General features: G+C 40.4%; 9 protein-coding genes across 11 annotated transcripts; 6 read left to right on the top strand and 3 right to left on the bottom strand.

Moving 5' to 3' along the window:
• The first annotated feature begins 4 nt into the window (after window positions 1-4).
• LOC115563062 (uncharacterized) lies at window positions 5-964 on the top strand. The gene has a single exon (XM_030385440.2). The coding sequence runs from the start codon at window positions 368-370 to the stop codon at window positions 890-892; it is 525 nt and encodes a 174-aa protein (XP_030241300.1). The 5' UTR covers window positions 5-367; the 3' UTR covers window positions 893-964.
• Window positions 965-3,020: 2,056 nt separating this feature from the next.
• On the top strand, window positions 3,021-6,901 carry LOC115563065 (chymotrypsin-like protease CTRL-1). Its single transcript, XM_030385445.2, has 6 exons — window positions 3,021-3,302; window positions 4,222-4,584; window positions 4,645-4,753; window positions 4,827-5,011; window positions 6,320-6,621; window positions 6,704-6,901. Exons 1-6 carry the CDS (start codon window positions 3,230-3,232, stop codon window positions 6,815-6,817), a joined length of 1,146 nt encoding a protein of 381 aa, XP_030241305.1. The 5' UTR covers window positions 3,021-3,229; the 3' UTR covers window positions 6,818-6,901.
• A 1,717-nt stretch (window positions 6,902-8,618) lies between these two features.
• On the bottom strand, window positions 8,619-13,963 carry LOC149091757 (uncharacterized). Its single transcript, XM_089257342.1, has 2 exons — window positions 13,700-13,963; window positions 8,619-8,871 (listed from the first exon to the last, which is right to left on the bottom strand). Exon 1 carries the CDS (start codon window positions 13,961-13,963, stop codon window positions 13,718-13,720), a length of 246 nt encoding a protein of 81 aa, XP_089113468.1. The 3' UTR covers window positions 8,619-8,871; window positions 13,700-13,717.
• LOC108649393 (protein CG10702) lies at window positions 8,730-14,153 on the top strand. Of its 2 annotated transcripts, none has more exons than XM_089257341.1 (8): window positions 8,730-8,806; window positions 9,545-10,490; window positions 10,617-10,697; window positions 10,757-10,920; window positions 11,210-11,332; window positions 11,404-11,757; window positions 11,810-12,113; window positions 12,187-14,153. In XM_089257341.1, exons 2-8 carry the CDS (start codon window positions 10,101-10,103, stop codon window positions 13,663-13,665), a joined length of 2,895 nt encoding a protein of 964 aa, XP_089113467.1. In that variant the 5' UTR covers window positions 8,730-8,806; window positions 9,545-10,100; the 3' UTR covers window positions 13,666-14,153. The 2 variants fall into 2 exon arrangements, with proteins under 2 accessions (XP_089113467.1, XP_030241301.2); XM_030385441.2 differs by having other exon boundaries at window positions 8,743-8,911; window positions 9,558-10,490.
• A 192-nt stretch (window positions 14,154-14,345) lies between these two features.
• Dus4 (Dihydrouridine synthase 4) lies at window positions 14,346-15,820 on the bottom strand. Its single transcript, XM_030385444.2, has one exon. It carries the CDS (start codon window positions 15,633-15,635, stop codon window positions 14,442-14,444), a length of 1,194 nt encoding a protein of 397 aa, XP_030241304.1. The 5' UTR covers window positions 15,636-15,820; the 3' UTR covers window positions 14,346-14,441.
• A 1,238-nt stretch (window positions 15,821-17,058) lies between these two features.
• Snx17 (sorting nexin 17) lies at window positions 17,059-19,671 on the top strand. The gene has a single exon (XM_030385443.2). It carries the CDS (start codon window positions 17,304-17,306, stop codon window positions 18,819-18,821), a length of 1,518 nt encoding a protein of 505 aa, XP_030241303.1. The 5' UTR covers window positions 17,059-17,303; the 3' UTR covers window positions 18,822-19,671.
• Window positions 19,672-19,778: 107 nt separating this feature from the next.
• Window positions 19,779-20,837, top strand: LOC149091756 (uncharacterized). Its single transcript, XM_089258631.1, has 3 exons — window positions 19,779-19,945; window positions 20,154-20,451; window positions 20,578-20,837. The coding sequence occupies exons 1-3, from the start codon at window positions 19,929-19,931 to the stop codon at window positions 20,707-20,709; spliced, it is 447 nt and encodes a 148-aa protein (XP_089114757.1). The 5' UTR covers window positions 19,779-19,928; the 3' UTR covers window positions 20,710-20,837.
• A 654-nt stretch (window positions 20,838-21,491) lies between these two features.
• On the top strand, window positions 21,492-22,959 carry Ts (Thymidylate synthase). 2 transcript variants are annotated; one of them, XM_089258628.1, is made up of 2 exons: window positions 21,492-21,641; window positions 21,890-22,959. In XM_089258628.1, the coding sequence occupies exons 1-2, from the start codon at window positions 21,556-21,558 to the stop codon at window positions 22,899-22,901; spliced, it is 1,098 nt and encodes a 365-aa protein (XP_089114754.1). In that variant the 5' UTR covers window positions 21,492-21,555; the 3' UTR covers window positions 22,902-22,959. The 2 variants fall into 2 exon arrangements, with proteins under 2 accessions (XP_089114754.1, XP_030241307.1); XM_030385447.2 differs by lacking the exon at window positions 21,492-21,641 and having other exon boundaries at window positions 21,756-22,959.
• A 589-nt stretch (window positions 22,960-23,548) lies between these two features.
• On the bottom strand, window positions 23,549-24,670 carry RpL7 (ribosomal protein L7). The gene is made up of 3 exons (XM_018098558.3): window positions 24,532-24,670; window positions 24,163-24,461; window positions 23,549-24,100 (listed from the first exon to the last, which is right to left on the bottom strand). The coding sequence occupies exons 2-3, from the start codon at window positions 24,459-24,461 to the stop codon at window positions 23,641-23,643; spliced, it is 759 nt and encodes a 252-aa protein (XP_017954047.1). The 5' UTR covers window positions 24,532-24,670; the 3' UTR covers window positions 23,549-23,640.
• Window positions 24,671-24,672: the final 2 nt, after the last annotated feature.

Here is a 24,672-nt window from a genome sequence, read left to right as displayed (position 1 = left end):
CAATACAAATATGACTTCCGCCTTTATTAACCGTGTTAAACGTTTGTTTGCTTATGCTTATTGTTTATTGTGTGTGTGATTTGATCGTTTAGTTGGCATTGTTCTATACTTTAGAAATGAATATAATTATGTAATCCATACTCAACTGTCCCAGTTTATTTTGTGTTGATTTAGTAAATAAATGTATATGAAAAATTAAGCGCTCGTTTCAAATTAAAGTTTTTGTTTTCGCTCAAAAAGACAGAGTCGAATAAACTCTAACGGAAAATCGCTAGCAAGTTGTCCGTTGAAAATTCATTGAATCGCATTGCATTGCATTGCTCATTATACTTATATCGTGTTGTTTGGGCTACGTCCGGTGAACGGCATGTGCCCCAATCAGGGAGTGGAGGGCAGCCTCTTGCCCGACTGTCACATTGCCAATCGTGTGTTTATGTATTCCGTGTTGCACTCGATGCAGGCCGAGGAGCGGCGCGAGGAGGAGGTGGATGCGGAGTTGCGCGATCGATACGAGGTGTTCCGAGAGGTGATCCACAATTTTCCCATACCGCTGCACGCCCGGCCCGAGGGCGCCTACGAGTACGACTACGTGTACGATGCATTGCAGCAGCAGAGCCAACGTGGGCGCCAATTGTCGGGCGCACAGAGCAGCACCTCCATGGAGAACAATGTCAGTGAATCGAGTGCCAGTCTATCCAGCATCGTGTCCAGCATCAGCGACAGTTCCAATCTGTCCGCTCGCTGCGATTACTACGAGGATGCGGTACGCAGTGCTCTTGCCCAGCTGGGCGGGGGCGGTGGCGGTGGCGGCGGTAGCGGCAGCGGACTGGCCCAGGACAAGGACTTCAAGGAGGACAAACAATTGCTAGACAGCAGCGATGAAACAAACTGAGTGATAGTGTACATACACGTAGGCTAACCATTATAGAAATCATATTATGTCCGTAGTAAAGTATTAACCAGATATCGTCTATCCTCATTATTTCCTGTGATTCGGGGTTTATTTGGCCAGCAAGTATGGCATATCCAGTAAAAGATGGGGTCGTCTTTATATCAAATATATCAATATATATCATTTTGCGTCATCATTATCAGCTGAGTCGATCATACCTTGTCCGGCCGTACTTATACATACATACATATGTGAATGCATACATACATTACTCTATTGATAGAGTTGGAACCTGAGAATAGAGAAAGTGCGTATATATGTGCATGTATGTGCGTCTATGTATCTGCTAGGGTATCTGCTAGTCATGCACTCCCATACAAAAACACTTTTACTTGTTGCTTTTATTTGTCAAAGCGCGATAAATGATGTTAATCGCAATGAAAGTAAAATTCACCATTAAACACAACTAAATGAAAAAAGAAAACAAATTAGCCTAGTACAAGCGCTCATACTATATGTTCCTATACATCTATGTGATTATACATATGCATACATATATACATACACATACCGCGTATATAGTTGTTTGAGCAATAAAACATTTTAATGTGCGTTTGTCGCGCTTGTTTTCATGCTTAAAAAAGTGGAACCGTCGCTCTGGTCACTCGGCCGCTTATCAAATCAAAATGATCTCATTCATAATATTTTATATTACAATAACAAAAAACCAAAACAACCAAATAGAGAGCAAGTAAAATTAACATTAATACTAAAGCACATAGAGGAAAGCTTCGGCCAAATGGAATGGTAAATGTGCGCTACAGCCAGAAGAACATTATTTAATTTGATTTTTTTTTTTTTAATTATATACAGTTTTCTAAAGATTTGCAAATTTGTAAAACGAAACATATGTATATGTTAAATTAAATAAATATTGATATTTTTGTTATTTATTTAAATTTGTACAACGAAATGAATTCATATTAACGCAAGCATTAGAATACAACTTTTATTATTTAACATACATAATTTAATTTAGTAGTTAACAAATACTAATAATTAAATAGTGTAACTCAATACTTTTAATAATATTATATTATGTATTTCAATTTCTTGTTTATTGATTTTAAATAACATGTACATAACTACCATATTTTACGGCATTAAAAAAGTAAAACTAAATAAATAAGATAAACTTCTCAAAGCATAATTACAGAAGATATTTATTAAACTTTCATATTGTCACTTTAATTTGAATTTCTTATTTAATTTAATAATAATATTTAATTTTCTGTATTTAGATGGTATATACTATAAGATCTCTTTGTCTTTGAATCATTAAGTTCCTCAATTAATTAGCTTCATTATTTAATAAATACAAATTACTTTACATTTGAGTAAAAATTGTATTATATATTTACTTAAATAGTTTTAATTTATTTTATTTTTTTAAATTATTTAGGTTTTTATTCATTGGAAACTGTGCTTAATTTTTTACACATCCATAAGCTTCAAGTGATTTTCTCTCAAATCTAATTGTAATTTCATTGTAAGTCATTTTGTGAAAAAGGCTTATTAGAGTATACTTTTTTTTTTTTTTTTTTTTTAAGTAATTCATTTATTATAATCATTTAATTTGAATTCATATTTACAACAAATGTGTATATAGCAAGCTGATAAATTAATTTAAGAACTTTTCTATGCAATATATGCATGTATATTTAACAAATTATTTACGATTACAAAGTGAAAAGTCGCATCATTTGCCTCGTATGCCCCGATCTGTCCATATATACTGTGCATTCAGCTCTTCAGTCCACAACAGTTATACATCGTATACAACTACAACTACAAAAGTTGTATATGCTTAACCACAGTTCTATAATATGTGCTCATCATTTGGTAAATAAAAACTGCATTCAACTAACTAATGACCGTTTGGCTGGCCATGCCAGTTGCTATGATCCACATATATCAAACATGAAGTACAAAGAGCGTGTCCGGATCGTATCGGAGCCAGAGCAAAAAAAAAAGGTAGACACGACAAAATCTGGAATTGAGACCAAATTGTCATAAAAATCAGTTAGTCAGTCAGTTAGTCAGTGGCAGCAGCAGCAGCAGCTACCTGGCCGTACAAATTTCAGTTTCAGTTTTCGTTTTCATTGGGCCGTGCGATTCCGCGCCGTACCGTTTAGTCTAAAGAGTTTTGTTAACGCGCGCGGTTCGTCGGTTAATAGCAGAACTCGATAATTCATAAGTGAAGTGATGCCAAGTGGTTTCCTGCCTCAATAAGAATTTGGTTAAATCACACAAGTGTTAGGCGACGTGCTAGGAATTATGCACTCCTTCTATGCATTGTTCATATTCTGCAATATATTTGCAAGCATTCGAACTGAAGCCGGTGAATTTGGTAGGTAGCTAATATTAAATGGGCTATATATAAAATAATGCAGTTGACTGTAGGCACGTGAAATACATTGAACGTGAAGGATAATAAAGAATATATTTAGCAACATTTACAATTCATATAAAAAAATTCATATAAAGTAATTCTCTATTTTTTAATAAATTTTTAATGTTAATTATTAGTTTTTCAATATTATTTAATAAAATAATTTTGTATTGTATATATATTTTTTTTTTATGTTATGTTGATATTATAAAATTAGATGAATTTTAGTATTATTATTAAAATTTTTCTATAACTTTGTTCAATATATTTATTTATTTTATTTATTTAGTTTTTATTTTTTTTTATTAAAATTTTTTTTGTTTTTAACATTTATGAAACATTTATTTTCAATAGAGATTGCATTTCAAATAAGACATTACTGGATAAGTTTTTTGTAAATTTTTACAGAACAAATTTTACAGAAGAATTACAAATTTACAAATAAATTTATATTTTATTAAAATGTCTATTATGAATAAAATTGTATGACAAAAATTGCCAAGCTCTCTTATACGAGTATGAATTATGAATATAATTATATAAAAAATGGACAAATAAAAATTAATATAAAAGAGTTTAATTAGCAGTAAAAAAATAAAAACTATATTAACGTTTATGTTTTATAAGGTATACAATTTGTTTGTATTTTTGGCTATACTTATAATCTTTATAATTTAAAGATATTGAATACATATATGTAAGAATTGTAGATATTTAAAAATTTAAGATTTCTTTGAAAACCTTGCATTTCATTTTAAGATTTAAACTCATTCACTCCATTTGCGAAGTTTTTGTTTTTCAAATAGATTCCTAGTCTAGTCAGATCATAAACAAGATCCAATAATAATATTTAATGAAATATTTTACTGCTTGCTAGAGAAACTAGTAATACCGCCGACCTATGCCAAGCGAGATCTGAGCAGCGATGGCAACAGCAGCGCCAGCAGCCACTCGGTGTCCGCCCGCTCGTACCTGGGCCAGTCGGCTGGCACCTCGGAGTGCGCCTTCGGCACGGAGTGCACGCCCCTGCACGACTGCACGGCCATGATCTACGAGGTGGCCAAGAACTGCTATTATGGCGACAAGTCGTTGTATTGTGGCGGCGGCGAGGAGATGCCCTACGTGTGCTGTCCGAGCAGTCCGCTGGAGAAGAATCAGGTGTGCGGCAAGTCGTTGGTGCAGGGCCATTTCTACCGGGGACTCGGCTCGTATCCGTTTGTGGCGCGCGTGGGCTTCAAGCGTAAGTCAAATGAACGAGGTTATAAAAGAGAAGTTATATAAGGAACTCATTCAACTACAGATGTCAACACGGGCGCCTTTGCCTATCCCTGCGCTGGCTCGATCATTGCGCGACGCGTCATCTTAACGGCCGCCCATTGTGCTCTGGCCAAAGCCGAAGGCCATCGACTGTAAGCCATGTCCATCTATGTATATCTCACTTTATCCACTTCCCATAAATATCTTTCACTTTCCCTCGCTCAGCTCATCGGTGCGCGTCGGCGAGTACGACACCTCCAGTGATCCGGACTGCGCCAGCACTGGCTTCTGTGCACCGCGCTCAGTGAATCATGCCATTAACCATGTTATTGTGCATCCCGACTACAAGCAAGGCCAATATCATCATGACATTGCGCTGCTGGTGCTCAAAACGCCGCTCAATTACTCGGGTAAGCGCTTGAGAGGGGGACAAACGGTGTCAGACAGTCAATGGAATGGGACGTGAGAGAGAGAAAGAGAAAGAGAGAGAGAGAGAGAGAGGGCCAGGGGTCGCATTGCTGGGGATCTCTGGTTACGCTTCGCAGTGTCAGCGTTAATTAAAAATCGTTTTGCTCTGTGATATTTCTTCTATTTTCTGCTGTTGTTATTTTCGACTCGCCAAGTTCAATAATGTCAAGCCCATATGCGTCGCATCGTCTCCCATATTGCATGTTTGCTAATTCGAGGCTAGGGGCGACAATTCGTATGAGAGAAGGGGCAAGGGAGCTACGGCAGGCTAATTTAATTGGCCAGCAACAAGCCACGCTCTGTGCTTAGTGTAGCAAATAATGAGCCAGGTTCCGATCTTAGATATAGTTCAATAGTTCTGGACTTTGAATTTCATATTCAAAACTTTACACTCGCTATTTATGGCACTAAAATTAGTGAGCGGAAATTTTTTTAATATAAAAAATGTATATAGAAATATGGTCATGGTACAAAAATATTAATTATTGTTAAAGATTTTATAAATCAGTAGCTTCGAACAGGGAAATTCGAAATACTAGGAATACAGTAATGTATCTGCACTATGAACCGACTTTACTTAGGGAATCTTTAATAAAAATTCATTTACGCGTAAATTTCCAAGTTATTTTTGGTAAATTATAAAGCCATAAGATTTTCATCCTTATTAAGGCGAACGTACTATGAAAATTGCCTTGCAATTATTTGATATATAATTTAAAAGAGATATTTCTCCAAGTTATCTGAAGGGTTTTCGTTCTGTTTTTTGTGAGATATTCGCACGAATTCAGAAGGAAAGCATAAATCTAAATTGAATTTTAAAGCGTCAATATCATTGCGATCTGAACAAATAAGGGGCATTACCGGCCGGAGTGGAAAGCAAACCCGTAAGCAACACATTAGCCACGCTGTCGACGCTGCCGAGATCCGGGGGGGGCGTTACCTTAATTGCTGGCCAGGCTCGTTGGCTGGTGGTTTTTATGGCTTTATAACGTCTTATGGGCGTACGTGAGCGCAAGGCCAATCAATGGGTTTCAATGATGTGAAACAGCAACATTGTTGCTATAACCACGACCTGTCCTGCCCTGCCCTTCCCTGCCCAGCTCTGCCCTTATCTTTGGCCCACCATCAAGGGGGCGTAACAGTGTCTGCAGCCTGCCAAACCAGACGCAGAATTAGATTCGTATCGATTTCATTTAATTCCCCTTCGACTTCATCATCTGCTCCTCCTCCCTCCTTCTCCTTCAATGCAGTGGCCACCCAGCCGATCTGTTTGCAAAAGACACGCGCCAATCTGGTCGTGGGCAAACGGGCCACCATCGCCGGCTGGGGCAAGATGTCCACGTCGAGCATACGCCAGCCCGAGATGTCGCATCTGGACGTGCCGCTGACCAGCTGGGATCTCTGTCTACGCAACTATGGCTCGACGGGCGCCCTCGAGTCACCCAACTCCATTGAGGGCCAATGGATGTGCGCCGGCGGCGAGGGCAAAGACGTATGCCAGGGCTTTGGCGGTGCGCCACTCTTCATTCAGGAGAACAATATCTTCTCACAGGTGAGCCTATGCCAGCTGACTGATACATATGCCATTGATGATGAACTTCCCTCTCTCTCTATCTCTCTCTCTCTCTTGGCAGATCGGCATCATGTCCTTTGGCTCGGACAATTGCGGCGGGCTGCGCATACCCAGCGTCTACACGAGCTTGGTTTACTTCCAGGAATGGATACATGACAATACGCCGCCAGAGTAGACCCAGCTACTGTTCACAATTTTCCTAAGCTAAGCTTAACATTTAAATGCACATGAATATATTTATAAATAAATATACATTTATACATCTATGTATATGTCCCATTGATAAAGGCACTCAAAACTACGTTTTCATTTTATGTAAATTATTGGATTCAAATACGTTGGACTTTATATGCATACATACACTCACACACACGCACACACTCACACTCTTTCACATACACACGCACACTACTAATTTAATTGAATTAATTGAACTTTGACACGATCAACGGGGCCTTCCGAACAACAAATGATCTTTCCATACAAATAATGCGTTGCAAAGACAACAATATTTCACTTGAATTCTCGTTTTTTTTTTATTATTTATTATCGGAAGACTTTGAAGAGCAAATTCGTCGCATATTTGAATAAAATACTGAATAAATATTTGCGGACTTGGTCTAAAAATATTCATTCAATTGAACTCAAGCCTTTCTCTTGCTGCTGATGTAGTTTTTGGTATTCTTTCTATTCAATTCTTGTAAAGTATATATAACTTTATAAAATATACATAAGATTGATAAAAAGAAAATGTAATATGTAATTTATATATACAGGATTCTCAAGCCAAGGAAAGTAAAGAAGACTCATTGTTGAATCTTGATATCGTAATTTCAATAATTTTTTTTACAAAACCTCTCGCTCTATCTTATTCTCATTTCCACTCTTTCTATTCCTACTCTCCTATCTCTTTCCCTATTTTTCTCTGCCTGTCTGTTTTCTATCTATTCTCTTCTTCTTTCCTCCCTCTCTTTCTCTCTCGCTATTTTTATTTATTTTTCTCTCTCCCTCTCTCTATTTATATACATATCTCTCTCTTAAAATGTTTTCTACGCCATTTATCTTATTTAAATAATTTATAAATTTGAAAAAAATTAAATATTGGAACAGTCAGTCGAGCTTGAGAATACAACGGCTTAATTCGAATGGTAATATTGAACAAAACATAAAAATCTCTCAAAATATATGCTAAAAATAATAAATTTCCTTAAAATGCCGTCAACGTGCTTTAGGCCCAGCTGGGAAATTGCTTCGTTTAAGCCCTTTTTCTCCCATATTTATGCCTCTGTCGTTAACGTTAATAGCTTTCTGGCCTCAGCTGCTTTGATGCATGGGTCCGTCTTGGCATGTGTGTGTGTGTGTGCGTGTGCGTGTGTAGGTAGGGTCCCGTAAAGCCGATATGCCATGTGGCTAATTGGAGTCAGCTGTTTTTATGAGCCATACGAATCAGCTGGCCGTTTGACAGGAGCAGGAGAAGGTTGGCCAAGAACAGGAACTGGATCAAAGAAAAAGCAACAAAAAATGGAAAGGCCAGCCCCTGTGAACAGTGCACTGCGAGAAATTACACGATGTATTGTGTCGTGCAATTGCATTCGATTTGAGTGAGCTGCATTATGCAACAGGCAGCTGCACAGTTGACAAATTAACTGAAAACGCGAACGACATCGGCGGCAAATCAAATGCTTCAAATTAATTTACGGCCTTCCCTCGTAATGCCGTACAACAGAGCTGATGATCAGTCAGTCAGCCCGACGCTGGCGCTGGCACGTTCCATCAGCCGCGATGCGCAGTGTAAGCGGGCGATGCACACTAAATAAAAAATCAATTTGATGGCTCGCACAGATCGTTAAGTTCCCGGCCCAGACTCTGTGGCTTCCAGTCCAGCATTCGTCTCCATCCAGCAGTCGGCAATTGGACAGCGCCGCAGTAAGATCGTCGCGAACGCGTTTCGGAAACTTAAAGCTTTCGAATCGATATTACAAATTACACAGACTTTTATTTTGTGGTAACGTAAAACAAATCATTGGCAAATTGAATGTAAAATTTTAAATAAATACAATTAAACTATTTCAACTTAATTATTTACTACTCATAAGTGCTTACAAAATTTAATCTGATTTGTGATTTTGAATATAAAACTATATCTTGTATAATATATTCCGCGGTATAAAGTCAAAGTGGTGTATATATGTATATTATACAGCGTCTAGATTCTTTGATGATGGTCACCTGCAAAGAAACGGAATTTGATTAAAATATTGTTATAATTGTGTGAAGAAATTTGTTTGTGAAAAAAGCTAGACAAGTTTCAATTGTCTGATCACTTCTTTTTTTAGGAACTATGCTCGGCAACATTTTTTCATTCAAACTATTTCGGTAGATCAATTTTCGCCAATTTATTCGATTTGTTAAAAGGCAACTCAATAAATTTAACTTGAACACTTAAGAAGGCAACGACCAAAAATTCGATTCAATGAATTAGAAATGACACATTCCTTATTAAAGAACTCTATCACTAGGAACATTACAGTACAATTAATTTTTTTTATATTCCCTTAAAATATTACTATGAAAATTCAAATATAAAATATATATATATAAAAAAAATGAATTACGTTATAATAAATATAAAATACTACAAGTTAATAAGTAAATATCAAAAACAAAAAACAAAATTAAAACATAGTTAAAACTATAAAAATACAAAACAAATAAATAACTATTAAGAATAAATGTTTATTATTAATAATAAGAGTAATAACAGAAATATTCAAAATACACTTAACAATTTGTTGCTGAGCGGACATTAACTAATAATAAAAAATAGTTTTTTCTCTTATACAATATTTTATAAATTGATATTTCTGCTTGATCCATTTTCTACATTTCATACTTTAATCAGCCCCTTCTTGTAGTTCGAGTTAAGTGGCAACGCTGTTAATGGAAAGACTCTGCAGCCAAAGTACCGCAATATTGAAATCAAATCAGTTCGATACTCGCGCGAAAGAAGGAGAAAAAGCTACGTTGTGATTTTTAGCAGAAGCTGCAATAATTATTTTAGCTGTGTTCGTGCCTGTGGGTGTTTTTACTTTGTGTGATTTTTTAGACAACTAAGCGAAAAAGTTGGTGACCAAAAATAAGCTAGAGTCGCGCGGGGGAGATTTTCGTTGACGATAGTGTGGAAACTCATAAATTGCGGCTAATCGGGGAATTCGAGCTCGATCGGCAAGAGCCAATGCGCTAATTAGGCGAACAGTGCTAAAGAAACAGAGAAACGGCAAAATACTCCATATAAACAAATCAGATGAAAGAGCAGAAAGCTGAGCAATGTTGAAAAGACGCCGATGTAAACAACAGCAACAAACAGCCCAAGAGCAACAACAACAACAATCGCCACAGCAACATTCGCGTTTTCAGCAACAATTATAAGCACGCACGAGCAGCAGACCCTTGGCAACATGCTGCTCAAGCTTGGAAACATGTTGCTAGCGCTAGCTAACATCTTCGCCTTGGCCTCGGCCTTGGCAGCCGCACAGCGAAGTCCATCGGCCGAGTTCAGAGAGTGCACCAGCATAGATATACGCAACGAATGCAGCAAAATGAAATTATTGGATAACTGTACAGTGGTTATTGGCTATGTAATGATCACACTGTTGCCCAGTCACAATTGCAATTTTACGGCGTATTCGTTTCCCAAATTACGCGAAATCACAGACTTTATGATATTCACCGAGGTAAAGGACTTGACCAACATCCGTGATATGTTTCCCAATCTCACTGTAATACGCGGCCGAAAACTATTTCTTAATTATGCTCTGGGCATTAGCAGTATGCCCGATTTAGAACTGGTAAGTAAAAATTAAAATGCAGAAACTTGAATTCGTTTAAAATATAAGCATTGATTAAATTGACAAGACAAGCAAAATACACATGTACTTTTTGAAAAGATTATCGATACAATTTTTCTATTTCAGTTGGAATTCAAATCTTTAGTTGCCATACAACGTGGACACGTCTACATCGGCAATTGCCCTAAGCTCTGCCAGCTGAATAGGGTATGCATAATATGTGAATATGTAATACTAGGTGTGCCAAGACAATTCTCCTTATATAGGTCAATTGGGATCGACTCACACTGAGTGCTGGGGAGAATCATATTGTCAGTGGATCCAACAACTGTACACATCGTGCTAACTGCAAAGGTTGCGCCTCCAATTATTGCTGGTCGAATTTCACCTGTCAACGCTTCGAAAACGATGATGTTGTGCATTATGATCGGTGGGTGTATAAAGTCAGTTATAAATACACCAGGACCAACCTCTAAGAAATTAACACTGAACGCGATTACACAACTCCCTAAAAGAATTAATGTTAGACAGTTAACATTTCAATGTTAGTTTGTTCGAGGCAATCATTTAAAAGAAGCTTAACACTAACATTGTAATGTTAATTAAAGCCTAAAGCTAACTTTAGTAACGACTAAGTCATGAATTATGGATTCGTAGCTGGAGCTAGTCCTTAGCAAATTAAGGAATTTTAATGCTTTTGTACTTTTTTCATTGCACAGAAATTTACAGAGCTGCCATGAGGAGTGTCTAGGCGGCTGTCACAATGCAACAGCTGCCGGCTGCGTAGTCTGTCGAGGACTGACGGATGCGGGTGTCTGTGTGAAGCGTTGTCCGGCGAACAAGTGAGTGAGGAGCTGAGCCACGTCCGGCTTGGCGTCTGGTTGATTGCCACTTAGTCTTAGTCCGTTTGCAGGTATATGCTGGAGCATTATCAACGCTGTTACACCCGCGACGAATGCATCCGAGTCCATGGCCATTACACATTTGGCTACAAGTGCGTCGCATTCTGTCCCAGCGGCTACAAGGCCAATGCCGCCTCGCAGTGCGTACGCTGTGCGCCTCTGGAGGCATGCATTAGCGTCTGTTCGCCGGAGCATATGGATGGAATGATTGTCATCTACAATCTGGCCGATGCCGAGGAATTGCGCGGCTGTCAAATTGTTAACAGCAGCCTCATCATCACCATACGCAACAAGGTCAACGAGGAGCAGCTGGAGCATAGTTTCAGCAGTCTACGCGAAATACGTGGACATTTGAAGATCTATCGGTTCGTATGTCTTCCCAAAAATAGGACTGTCTATTGAATGGATTCTTTGTAGTGCCTCCCAGCTTAGCAGCTTGAAATTTCTGAGCAACCTGCGTCGCATACACGGCGACCCTCTCGAGAATCGTCATTTCGCCTTCGTGCTTTATGACAACAAGCAGCTCACTGAACTGTGGGAGCCCACCAAGCAGCTGGAGTTTGTTACCGGCGGCATGTACATGGATCGCAATAATAAGCTGTGCAACAGACATATTAAAGAGTTTCAGGATCGCGTCGTACATGACAAGGTGATGGACAAGCTACAGACCAGCGATCAGGAGGTGCTTTGCGGTCCAGCCAAGCTGCAGTTGATCGTGCAGGTGAGTCTGCCTGCATACACTCCTCTCTATACAAGAATTTTAAGTAAATGTTGATTCAATTTTTGCTTTATAGGCCACATCGCATCGCACAGTGCAACTCAGCTGGCTGAAATCGCAAATGAGCGTGGAGCTGGAGCTGATTTATAGAACCTTGCCGTTGGGCACAAAGTACGTCGAGCAAAGCGAACTGGAAGCGCCAGTCTGCACGCGCATCAATTGGCAGAGACTGTTGCTCTTTGTGGACGATCTGAAAGACAATGGCACCCATTACAGCTATCAGCTGGACCAGCTTCATCCGCATACGCGCTACGCCTGCTTGTTGCGTACGTTTGGCGGCGATGCGCAGCACGATGCGCGCAGCGATTTGATGTACGTGGAAACGCACATGGATATACCGAAGCCTCCTTCACTGGCCGTAATCAAGAAGACGGACAATACGCTGGCACTGCGATTGAATGGGAAAGAGCTGGAGTACTATATGTTAACCGTGCATGAACTGGCAGACGATGTCGCCTACATGGATGAACGCAATTTTTGCCGGCAACCGGCGACCAGGCAGGACATGGAAGCAGTTCGATGGCGTCAAGAACAAGATGACTACGACGCATGCTGTGCGCGGCAGGCAAATCAAGCGCTCGATCAGGACTTCATTAGCCAAATGGCTGACATGTATCGCTGCAGTCTGGATGATGCGGACAACTGCGCGCCCGTGGAGACAAAGGCGGGAAAACAGCTGCGCCTGGACGCCAATGTGACGGCCTATGAACTGCGCCAGTTGAAGCGGTATCGCTTATACTCCTTGCAATTGCAGGCTTGCAATATGCTCGGCTGCAGCAGCTCCACGATGGTGCACGAGCGTACAAATTTCACAATTGGCGCAGACTTGCCGCTGATAATGGCATGCCGTGTTCCCAAAACAATGGACTACATTGTGCGCTTTGCAGAGCCAGATCAACCGAATGGATTGATTGTTAACTACGTGCTGCACTATCGCATCAATGTGTCCGAACAGGTGGCAGAAACGCATCTGAGCTGCATAACGCGACGTCAGCACGCCCTGGCGAATTACGTGCATAAAAGCTCATTGAACGGCACTTACAACGAGTGTGCCGTGCGCGTTCATTCGCTAGCCGGAGATGTCATCACAAACTATGTGACAATTACGTGGTGCGACGCGGAGCAAAGCATAATGCCGCCAACGATAGCGCCGGAGATTCCTAACGAAGGTCTGCAGACCGCTAAGACTAAGGAAAACGCGCAGGAGGGGAACGAAGAGACTCATTCGCATGTGCGTGGCGTAAGCATATTTCTGTTATGTTTCCTCTTTGGATGCGGATTATCACTGGTTTGGCTGCTCTATAAGCGGCGCTGTTGGCGCAAGTGGCCGGGATTGCGTCGTTATGTGCCGGTGCGTGAGCAATGGTTGCGTGAGCGTCAACAGACCGAGGATCGTGAGATACTCGTCGATGGCTTTGAGACGGTGCGTTTTCAGAATAACAATAACAACAACAACAACAATAGCAGTAACAGCATTGGTAATAATGAGTATTAATGTAAATTAACATAAATATGAAATATCAACTTACCATTACTATAAGCCCAACTTATGAATCCCTTGACTCCTTGGCCGTTCCCTCAGCTTCATCGTCCGCATTGTTGCTGTTGTTAGCAAATAACATTGTCGGCACACTGCTCGAGGGCAGTAACATAATGTCGCTGTCCGAGGTGGGTGTGGGTGTGCGTGGCGACGACACCTGTTGACGTGCTTTGGCACGCTCCATTTTGGCCTGCTCATACTCTTTGAGTTCAGAGAGTTTAAGTTGTATAGTCTGTAGTTCCCTTCGACGCATTTTATAATGTTTTTTGGTCTTTTGTTTTGCTTTCTTGATTTGTTGTTAGTGATGGCTGACGCTTGATGTACCGATACTTTTAAGCTACCGACTATCGAGTAGAGTATGAATAAAAAATGAGTAAAAATTGACGTTTTGTGGCGATTGTTTTTATAATTATTACAATGAAATAAATAGATTTCAGTCTTTAGCAGCAAGATTTATTTAATTTCAGTTTATCAGACCTAAGGTGTAAATATTCCAGAGTACTATCGATATACATATACAACAGAATGCTGTTATGTAGCTCTGTTAAACGAGTTTAAAATAAATACACTAACCAGAGATAGTGATAGATATTAGCCGCTTTGCATAAGTTTCAAAGTACGTTATGTGTTAACGTAGTTTTAAGAAATTTTATTTTATTTACATTTAATGGTAGCCACAAACAACCTCAAAAATACAAATAATCTTATATCTAATTGAGTTTAATCACACATCAGTCATCGTCTAGGAATAGTCCACCCAGATCAAGATCGTCCCCGTTTTCGCTGGAGACCTGCTGACTTTTGAAATCTGTGAAATATTTACCATCGCTGGTAGCATCCCAGCCGCTATCATCCGCCTCCACGGTCAGGTGACGAGCATGTTTGGGTGGAGTGAAGTGGGTATAAGTACAATTTGTATATTGGTAGGTAGAGCTATTGGAGCTAGGCCGGATATCATAGTGCTCGGCCAGGAACTGCAGGACTTGGTCTCTGCTGCCGAGACTATTGAATTGAACGCGTAAGGCGCGTTTCATTGCGCTGTTCCACATAAAACTCAGATGATGATGAAAGCACTGGAAATGCAAATTATCACCCGCAGACTCAGCGATGTCCAGCCATTGTTGTACGCACATCTTTGGCGTTGTAGTTGCCAGGTGATAGTCACTGTTAAACAAGGCTGGATTCGCAAGTAGTCCACGGGCAGCCATGACGCCCGCAGCCTGCGTTTGTTTGTGCAGCTCAGAGGCATCTTGATAGCTTTCCACATTGCCATTCACTATCAGTGGAATTTGCAGAGATTTGGCGACTTCGGCCATGGCCTCTACATTGAGTGTATCCTTGGAATGCTTCTGTGCGGGCGTCCGTCCGTGCAGTGTCAAGAATGTGACGCCACAATGCTCCAATTGCTGAGCCAACTGAATCGTCTTATGCACTGATGTCATGTTATCGCTGCTGCTCAAGAGACGCATTTTCACCGATACGCTCAAATCTGTGGGCAGAGTGCGCCGCAAGCTTTGAACAATGTCACGCACCTGCTCTGGCTGCCGCAACAGACCGCAACCATAGCCCTTGGCTATTGCCCAGCCCTGCGGGCAGCCACAATTTAAATCAACACCATCCACATAAGGATAAATGAGTTGTGCCGCTGTAACGAATTCCATTGCATCCTTGGCTGCAAATTGAGCGATGAGAGGCTGATCATCGAGGCCAGTAGTAAACTCATTCTGTCTAGCCTTTTCGCTATTGTTAATTGAATCCGCTATCATCATAGGGGTAAACGCCAATTGGACTCCATTCTGTCGCAACAATCTGCGAAACTCCAGCTTACTGTATCGCACCATAGGAGCACTGACCCGCAGGAAACCCTGGGTGTCAGCAAAGAGAGCTCCAATGTCATGGTGAGGCCTTTGTCTTGGCAATTCCATTCAAGATATGATTGTTGATCTATTCTCGTGGCGTCCACGTTTTGCATAATTTAAAAACACACTCAGCTGATAGTTGCAGATCAGCTGCTGACTCAGCTGAGCAGCAGCCTTTGAAAAAATGGATCTCAATAATTTGTATTCTTCGATAAATATTAAACTTAGTTAGCTTGAAGCTTTTTTAAAGAAACTAATATTTCAAGAGCACATATAGTTCGCATTCATATTTAATTTTCAAATCATGTAAACTGAGAGATAAGTTATCGATATTTAGCCATAAACGATGCCCCATCTATAGCGATGTGCGTACGTTTTAAATAATGTTGACAGGCGATATACCACTAACCAGAGAACACATAGACTAGACAACTAGTGGAAAGCTTTTTGCACACATGCACATACACACACGCACATATAAAGGCACAAAGGCAGTCAAAGGCTTCTACAATGATCACCCCATCATTTGTGAGCATCGCGGCTTCTGCGTACACACAATCAAACATATGTATGTATGCATGCGTGAGTAGTTCACAAGATCTACCAAATGCGAATTCGGGGCTCTGAAATCGCTACAGGCAGCAAGAGCTACGCACACAGGCACACAAATGCTCATAATACATATAGTAACGGAGACTGTGTGTGTGCACGCTCGTCGCGAAAGCATTTTCAGTATGAGCACCAACGCTTTCATATCCTTCCCACAAGTAATATCGAAAACACATATACAGATTTTGTACGAGCTTGGCAAACGGTTTGATAAGTTCGGTATACTCTTCACACAGAAGGGAAGGCATGGGTTCTTGCTGCGAAGAAATTTCAATTTTCGTGAGCTGGCAGCTCAGAGCTGCTGCTTGTGCTCACATGCATACACACATATACACATTTGAGAGAGCATAGAGCATCGAGAGAGAGAGAGCAAGGGAAAGATTGAGCATAGAAGGATCTTTTGTTCAACATTTGACCATCTCGGTCGAGCGTGTGAAGCGAAATGATTGTGCTTTCGTATATTTTCGTTGCTCGAGCCTAAAAGTAATTCGCCGAGCGAATTCAAAGCAGTCTGGGGTGCTTAAGTCCAAGAAAAAGCGTGCAAAAAGCTTTCCACTAGTTGTCTAGTCTATGTGTTCTCTGGTTAGTGGATATACTCTTTTTTTTTATAATTATTTTTCTTAAATCAAAAGAAGACAAAACGACAATAATCAAAGGGTATAAATTCTAATTATACTTTAGTGTCTACTAGAGAACATAGACATGTATGAAAACTTTTAAATTCATTTTTACAATCTTAAAATCAAATTATATGAGACTTTTAAAAGAAAGAAAATGTAATAATATTAATTCAAACATCACATTAACTTGAAAACATTTTCGTACATGTTGAATTTTTCCGCTTAGAGCCCATCTGCAGTTAAAAAATCGATAGATGAATAAATTAACAATAATCGATAGTGCCAAAGTGAGTTGCTCACCTCCAGCGTGTAGGTGAAAAAACTCAATCGCAATTTCTTTAATTAAATAAATTAATACATGTACAAATAAAAGAGCGCAGTGACTAATCGGCCAATAAAAGGCTAGAGATGTCAATGACGTACAAGTAAAACGCGATGAAATAGTGAACGCATCAACAGCAGCGTCCAGCAACAACGACAACAACAGCAACACAACTTCAACAAAATGCATTTCTCAATACCAGACACACAGGAACAGTATGCGGATGGAAGCGGTGGTTCGCCCACATACACGGTATACAATATCTACATTAATGGTAACTATCATTGCTGCTTGCGCTACAAGCAGCTACACGCGTTGCACGAACAGCTGCGTAGGCGTTGCACGGACGCCGCCTTGCCGCCATTCCCACCCAAGCGACTGCTGCCATTGAGCAACAGTCAACTGGAGACTCGACGTGCCGCACTGGAGCATTACTTGCAGATAATTGGCCAAGATGCGCGAATCGTACGCCTCCCATACTTGCAACAGTTTCTGCAGCGCGCTCAATTGGACACGGCGCTGGCCGAGTGCTCGGTTAGTCGCGAGGATGAGCAGCAGCAGCTTCAAGTGGAGGTGTATAGTGGCTGGGCAGCAGGACCAGGAGGAGGAAGTGGTGTACAATTGCTGGTCAATTGTCATGTGCAGCAGAATGCAACCGCTCTGCTGCAGTCCGTCTGTCGCATGCTGCAGTTGCCTGACGAACTAATGCAATTCTTCTGTTTGTATCTCATGCGACATGTGGAGGCATCCGAAGAGGGATCTTCCTCCTGCTCGTCCACACCTGATGATCCGTCCGCCGTACTGTTGCTGCGTCGCCTGATGGACTTCGAATCGCCGTACATTTCGCGCATGCATGCGCAGCCCTGTCAATTGCTCTTGCGCACGTGCTACTGGAATTCGCGCTGGGATGCCAAGCTGCTGGGCAACAGTGTTGCCCTCAACCTACTCTACAATCAGACGCTTGCGGATGTGGCTCGCGAATGGATCATATGTACGCCTGAAATGCGGCGGGAGCTGTGTAGTTTGCAGCTGCAGTCGCGGCCCTTGCAATATCTGGAACTAGTGCGCCAGCTGCCCTCCTATGGCTGTCTGCAGTTCGGCGCCGCACAAGTGGACTATCCGGAGCTGGACACCACAGCGCTGGTGACCATTGGCAATCGGGAGCTGAGCCTGCGCACAGCACGCGGTGCCAAGATCTATGAGACCAAATTCCGGGTCACACGGATGCGATGCTGGCGAGTGAGTGCGATGCATAATACGTACGAGTCGCGGGATCAGCCCACGCAACTTCAGTTATCCTTTGAGTATCTGATGTCGAAGCAAACACTGCGCTGGATAACGATCACCAGCCAGCAAGCGATGCTCATGTCGGTGTCCCTGCAGGCGATGGTCGATGAGCTCTTGCATAGCGACAGCAATGGCGGCGGCGGCGGCAGCGATGATGAGCAGGAGGCGAGCACCTCGCGCGGCGCATCGGAATCGACCACATCGACGCCCAGTTCCGTTTCTTCGTCCTGCACCACGACATCAGGTACATCAACCACGATGACGCCGCCGGTTAAGTTTCTAGCTCAACGCTCCAAGCAGCAACACAAGTTGACAACGGCTCGCACCTTTGCAGCGGTTTTCTTTCGCAATGACGACACGGCTGCGTCCGTACGCAACGAAGCATTCGAGGGCATTGGCGATGATGATCTGTAATCTCTACGTATGTTAACTTCCGTGCTGAACTGGAAAACAATCGAATAGCAGTGCACTCTTTATGTAAGATGTTGTCACATTAATTTCCAAAATGAATTCCAATATCCTTGATATACTCTCATTGTCACTTTAATTTTTAATATCATCCTTGACATACTTCACTTTTACTACAACTACTTCGACAACAGATAATGGGAATGCTGCTTCAAGCTTTTCAATTGTTTCCCAGCACTGCTGTAATATGTTTGTTTACGTTATAAATGTAAAAATAATTGTTGCTTACTTCATTTGTAAGCAACGCATCGCCAAAATAGTTTATTATTAAAGAAATTGAAACTATTAGCACAAATCTAACTGTTATTCGTAATACGTATACATATGTTATGCAGCACAAAGGCATAAAATTATATGTTATCACGAATCTTACGGTAATTTACCTAAATATATACCTTCCTTTATCCCTTATCCCCCTACCGTACCCTTGGTGCTGCCAAATCTAATGACGAAAATTTTAACAAATGTGCATTTTATTATGTTAAAGACAAAAGTAGGTTTTATTATCGAAATACATATGAGATGGTCATATTGTCGAAATGATGATTGATTAACTAACATTGTGTTGTGTTTAACAATGCTCAGTAAGAACTATATATGTACATATATACATACATACATATATGATAATTCTTTTGTAAAAAATTTTTATATGATTGCTCTCTATCTACATTTCCTTTTTATATTGTAAGTGTATGTATACGCATATGTGCAGCTATTTTTTCAATTATTATTAACAATTGAACAAAATATATATGTTATGAATTTTATAGAAATAAACGTAAAATGAAATTGTGCAAGGTTTGTTTTCATATTTTAACGTCTGCGAATTGCAGCAGCTGTTAAGTATATTTTCGTCTCTGTTAGCCAACCGGCTTTTGGCGCTGCCAACACATTTTCATTAATCGATAGGGGGGGCAGTCGATAATATTGTCAAATGCAACAACGAAAAGAAAAAAATAGTTCACAACTCTCCCAATAATAGATTTGGGAATTGTGTGATAAACAAAAAGAAGCAACTGAAGCAATATTTTCTATCAACACAATTACAAAATGGAACGCAACAACGGGTAAGCCATATAAATCCTTGACACACATAAGATTTTTCTACTACACTAAGCTTGTGACGCATACAAATTGAAAAAAGTAAACACTCAGTGATTGAGGGTGTTTGCGAGTGTAGATGTGCATGCATGTGTGTATGTGTTTTGCATGAAAAACTATGCGATATTGAAAAACTGAGTTGGCTAACCTAATATGTATATAACTTTATTGTAGACGCTATCCCTACATTCGCCGTCAGGGCAGCGGCAACGGACCACACAACCATCATCATCATAATAATGCAAATTCAGCATCGGCTGCGTCGTCAGCTTCGCCATCTTCGGCATCGACAGCAACAAACACATCGCATAGCACACAATACTCCAATAATAGCATTAATAATACAACAACTAACACCAATGTGCTCTATGCAACTGTCTCGCTACAACAACAACAACAGCAACCGCAGCAAAATGTACCCATATCACAGCACGATGAATTAATACGTTACATTCGTGAGGCTTGGAATAAAGTGAGTATATAGATGATATATTTATATATTGGTCAGACAATTTATAGCATCTTGTGGCAGGTCATTTTTCCTTATGGTGTATGGGATTTTATTTGTTTTTAAAAATTGTTTTTCGTCTACTTACAGGTTAGCGAACAGGGTGAAATATACTGCAATGAATCTGATAATCAATTAAAAAATTTCAAACCATTCAATCTGGAAGAGTATTGGGGACAGCGTTTGGTACAGAATATACATGTTACCACAACACATCAGTAAAAAGAACAAAACAATTTAAAATTCAGTAAAGGACAATTGCGCGTAATACCGTTCGCATATAGACTAAGTAAAATGTAAAATGCTATATAAATCGCATATGTTTTAACAAAAAAACCAAAATCTGTAAATTGATTGCCGTTTTTTTCACGTCGTTCGATTATGTTGTTTACTTTTTTGACTTTTCTTATATGAAATAATATACTTAAATATATGTATTTCACAGTTATACAATTAAGAAGCACTGCCAGCTACGAGGCAAAAATTAAAACAATATAAGTTGATAATATATTAATAGTATTTGATTTAAAATGAGATTTCAAACCATTTTTCAATTGTTCGTTTATTACCGACAGTTTCAAATATTCGTATAGTGAGAACAAATTTCTTACAGCCCTGTAAAAACAATTATAAATCAATAGCATTAGAACCGGCAATCCATTTGGATTGTATGATCAAATGTTATAACAATTAAAAAACAAAGTCGGTTTTATGTTAACGAGCAATCTATTTGAAGGGACTAAGAAAACCTATCGATACGATCGATGACTACCATTCTAAAAGGACTAAAATAACGACTTATTGCTAGCTTAAATCAAATCGGCAAAACCTTTCTTTAGTTATAGAATGTGAGGGTGCATTTTAATGGCAAATGCTAATATGATTGCGCTTATTAAAGATAAAAATAAATAAAATTCAGATGTGGATGCGGTACGTAAATTCGATACTTATCGATATTTCGGAAATAGCGGATTTGGCTCTTTCTATGCATGAACTCCGATAGTGACATCCCACTTTGGACAAATTGAGCCATAAATAAATTAATACAAATTTCATGAAATTTTCTAAATGTTTGCCAATTTTTGCAAATATTTACAATTATTTCTCTCGAAACTCCGCGAAATGTGTATTTTGTTGAGCAGTTACAAAATTAGGTAATTAAATTTATTTAATATCAATGAACAATATAATAGCTTAGAATCTGTAAATTAAAAACTAAAAAAACTAACAATTGGCTTATCGCTTCAACAATTTCAAATAGACTTTATCGCCATTTCACACGGTTGTATTTTCCCAATATCTCTGGCGGGCTTTTCTGCAAGCTTTACCGCCAAAAAGTTAAGTCAACAAACATCCAGTGATCAACTGACAAAATTGTTTTCTAATTTTCGAAAATGGTTAGTCCTTCGAAACAATTAACTTCCCCTGCGAAGGAAACTCTTTCCCCTGCCAAAAGGCGCTTGGATGCACTGATGAAGTCAATGGATCAGGACTGTTCGCTCGAGAAACGAAATAAAGAGGATAGTCAAATTCAGAAGTTGAGGAACAAAGATGAAGAACAGTATTTGGATTTGATAAAAAGGATTATCGAGAATGGTGACGAGCGGATGGATCGTACCATGGTGGGCACCCGATCCATTTTTGGCGCCCAGATGCGCTTTAATCTACGCGATTCGTTCCCATTGCTGACCACCAAGCGCGTCTTCTTTCGGGGCGTGGCCGAGGAGCTGATCTGGTTCATTGCTGGGCAGACAGATGCAAAGATCCTGCAGGAGAAGAATATCCACATATGGGATGGTAATAGCACCCGCGAGTTTCTCGACAAATGTGGCCACACGGATCGCGAGGTGGGTGATCTGGGTCCAGTCTATGGCTTTCAGTGGCGTCACTTTGGCGCTAAATATGGTAAATGCACCGACGACTACACAGGCCAGGGTATTGATCAGTTGCAACAGGTCATCGATACTATACGCAACAATCCGGCGGATCGTCGCATCATAATGTCCGCCTGGAATCCTTTGGACATACCCCAAATGGCATTACCGCCATGCCACTGCCTGGTCCAATTCTATGTATCGCAGTCGCGTGGTGAATTGTCCTGCCAACTGTATCAGCGCAGCGCCGACATGGGTCTGGGAGTACCCTTCAATATCGCCTCGTATGCCTTGTTGACCTACATGATCGCTCATGTGACGGGTTTGAAGCCCGGCGATTTCGTCCATACGCTGGGTGATGCTCACGTCTATAATAATCATGTGAATCCCCTGCTGGAGCAGATGAAACGTGAACCACGTCCCTTCCCCAAACTTGTCTTCAAGAGGCAAGTTACGAATATTGAGGATTTTCGCTTCGAGGATTTCGAAATTGTTGGTTACAATCCGTACGGCAAGATTCAAATGGAAATGGCCGTATAATCCATTGTTTTTATTTAATAAAATGTAAAAATAAACAAAAATCTCATTTTAATCAAAAGACCCAAAATGTGTAATATTTGCATATCTTAAATAGCTTTCAGATATTTTCAAATGCCGACTTGGGGCGTGGCTAATCGGAAAGAACCTTGGCGTGTTCAAATGGATCGCAATAAACATTATTCCCAGATATAAATATATACATATGTGGGTATATACTCCTTACTCATTGTTATAGCACTGTCGTTACACTGTTAACTTAACAGACTGCTTTACATAATCACGATCACGGTTGAAAAGTCCATCTCTAATTTATTGCACTTGACATATGCATGTAAATTGTTATTAAATTATTGGGAATCGACAGGCTTGATCTATATAGCAATTATGCTTGATTTTGAGTATATGTTCAAAATAAAACAAAGCATATCTAATTGCAGTCAAATCCAATAAATTGAAATGCAAGTTTTAAATCTGTCTACAATGCACAGTCTATAGCGGATACAAATATCTAATTGCTATAACTTCATTATATTTGTCAACAAAATGTTTTTTTTTTTTGTTCAATCCAATCTCTGCAGTATGTCTAATGCAACATAAATGGCAACAGAAAAGAGAAAACCCTTTTGATTTTTCGAACGGCATTGTGGTACTTTCATAAAAAGAATTAATTTTATTTCTTTCGCTGTTTGCCAGACCGTTTACTGTGTTTTTAAACTATTTCACTGCACACCTCAGCTGTTTAGACCATCTTGCGCAGCAATCTGTTGATCTTGTCCTCGCGGTTGCCGAAGTCACCACCGTTGACGTAGTGATTGGCCTTCTTGCGCCAGCCGCCGGTTGGCGTGTTCAGCTTGAAGGGCCACAGGAAGTTGGAGGCGTACTTGAATTTGGGTCCAACGGTGAAGATCTCATGGACCAAATCCTCAACGCACTGAATGCCATGCGCCTTGCGGAGCTTGCGCTCGATAACAAAGTTATCAGTGATTGGCACACGCTGGCGGTTATGCTTAACAAAGCCGCGCTTGTAGATCAGCTCGCGCACCGACTTCAGATTGGGATAACCCCAGGTGATGTAGGGCTCGGCAATACGCAACATGTTGATGGTGGCCTTATTCAGCTTGATGAACACACCATTGTTGATCTGGCGCAAACGGAACAGCTGCAGCACTTTGCGTACCTTCGGTGCAACCTTGTTGATACTGCAAGTGCATAAGTTAGCAGTTAATAACAAAACAAGCGTGATTCTGACAAATCCACTCACCCGCGAATACGCACAACGAATGCCAATTTGGCTTCGGCGGGCACGTAGAACTGATTACGGCTCTTGGCCAAGCGACGGAGCTTGATCTCACGCTGATCAGCCTTGATGTACTCGTTCTGGTACTTTTCAGCACGCACCAGATTCTCCTTCTTGCGCAGGGCAATGACAGCGACACGCTTTAGACGACGTTTCGTCTCAGCAACACGCTTGCTGATTTGTTTCTTGCTGAACTTCAGTTTGGATTCCGGCACAGCGGGCAGCTTTTTAGCTGCTGGTTTCTTAGCGGCCGGGGCTGGCATCTGTTTAAGGCACAAATTTGCATCATTTTAGAACGGTTCTCGTTGATAAATTTGAAAAAATACCACTAACCTTTTACTAGACACTATGCACGTTGGTAAAAGAAAGGGAAAGAAAGAGCGGAAGCTCGATGTACGCCATGTTGCGATTGTCAAAATATACACAAAGCAACTCTGTATAGCAGTGTTGTTAAACACTGTGAAAATTTTATGG

Source organism: Drosophila navojoa, chromosome 3 (genome assembly GCF_054131105.1).
Source record: "Drosophila navojoa isolate 15081-1374.11 chromosome 3, UAZ_NAV_1.0, whole genome shotgun sequence".
Classification (NCBI taxonomy): Eukaryota; Metazoa; Arthropoda; class Insecta; order Diptera; family Drosophilidae; genus Drosophila; species Drosophila navojoa.
This window is presented reverse-complemented; position numbering and strand designations above follow the sequence as displayed.

Bases quoted from the DNA above. Each gene is read 5' to 3' on its own strand.
- LOC115563062 (XM_030385440.2), top strand. From the start codon at position 368: ATGTGCCCCAATCAGGGAGTGGAGGGCAGCCTCTTGCCCGACTGTCAC.
- LOC115563065 (XM_030385445.2), top strand. From the start codon at position 3,230: ATGCACTCCTTCTATGCATTGTTCATATTCTGCAATATATTTGCAAGC. The intron at 3,303-4,221 runs GTAGGTAGCTAA...ACTGCTTGCTAG, and splicing joins AACTGAAGCCGGTGAATTTG to AGAAACTAGTAATACCGCCG. The intron at 4,585-4,644 runs GTAAGTCAAATG...ATTCAACTACAG, and splicing joins GGCGCGCGTGGGCTTCAAGC to ATGTCAACACGGGCGCCTTT.
- LOC108649393 (XM_089257341.1), top strand. From the start codon at position 10,101: ATGCTGCTCAAGCTTGGAAACATGTTGCTAGCGCTAGCTAACATCTTC. The intron at 10,698-10,756 runs GTATGCATAATA...CTCCTTATATAG, and splicing joins AGCTCTGCCAGCTGAATAGG to GTCAATTGGGATCGACTCAC. The intron at 11,758-11,809 runs GTTCGTATGTCT...GATTCTTTGTAG, and splicing joins GGACATTTGAAGATCTATCG to TGCCTCCCAGCTTAGCAGCT.
- LOC149091757 (XM_089257342.1), bottom strand. From the start codon at position 13,963: ATGCGTCGAAGGGAACTACAGACTATACAACTTAAACTCTCTGAACTC.
- Dus4 (XM_030385444.2), bottom strand. From the start codon at position 15,635: ATGGAATTGCCAAGACAAAGGCCTCACCATGACATTGGAGCTCTCTTT.
- Snx17 (XM_030385443.2), top strand. From the start codon at position 17,304: ATGCATTTCTCAATACCAGACACACAGGAACAGTATGCGGATGGAAGC.
- LOC149091756 (XM_089258631.1), top strand. The intron at 20,452-20,577 runs GTGAGTATATAG...GTCTACTTACAG, and splicing joins TTCGTGAGGCTTGGAATAAA to GTTAGCGAACAGGGTGAAAT.
- Ts (XM_089258628.1), top strand. From the start codon at position 21,556: ATGTTTGCCAATTTTTGCAAATATTTACAATTATTTCTCTCGAAACTC. The intron at 21,642-21,889 runs GTAATTAAATTT...GAAAATGGTTAG, and splicing joins TTGAGCAGTTACAAAATTAG to TCCTTCGAAACAATTAACTT.
- RpL7 (XM_018098558.3), bottom strand. From the start codon at position 24,461: ATGCCAGCCCCGGCCGCTAAGAAACCAGCAGCTAAAAAGCTGCCCGCT. The intron at 24,101-24,162 runs GTGAGTGGATTT...ATGCACTTGCAG, and splicing joins TTCGTTGTGCGTATTCGCGG to TATCAACAAGGTTGCACCGA.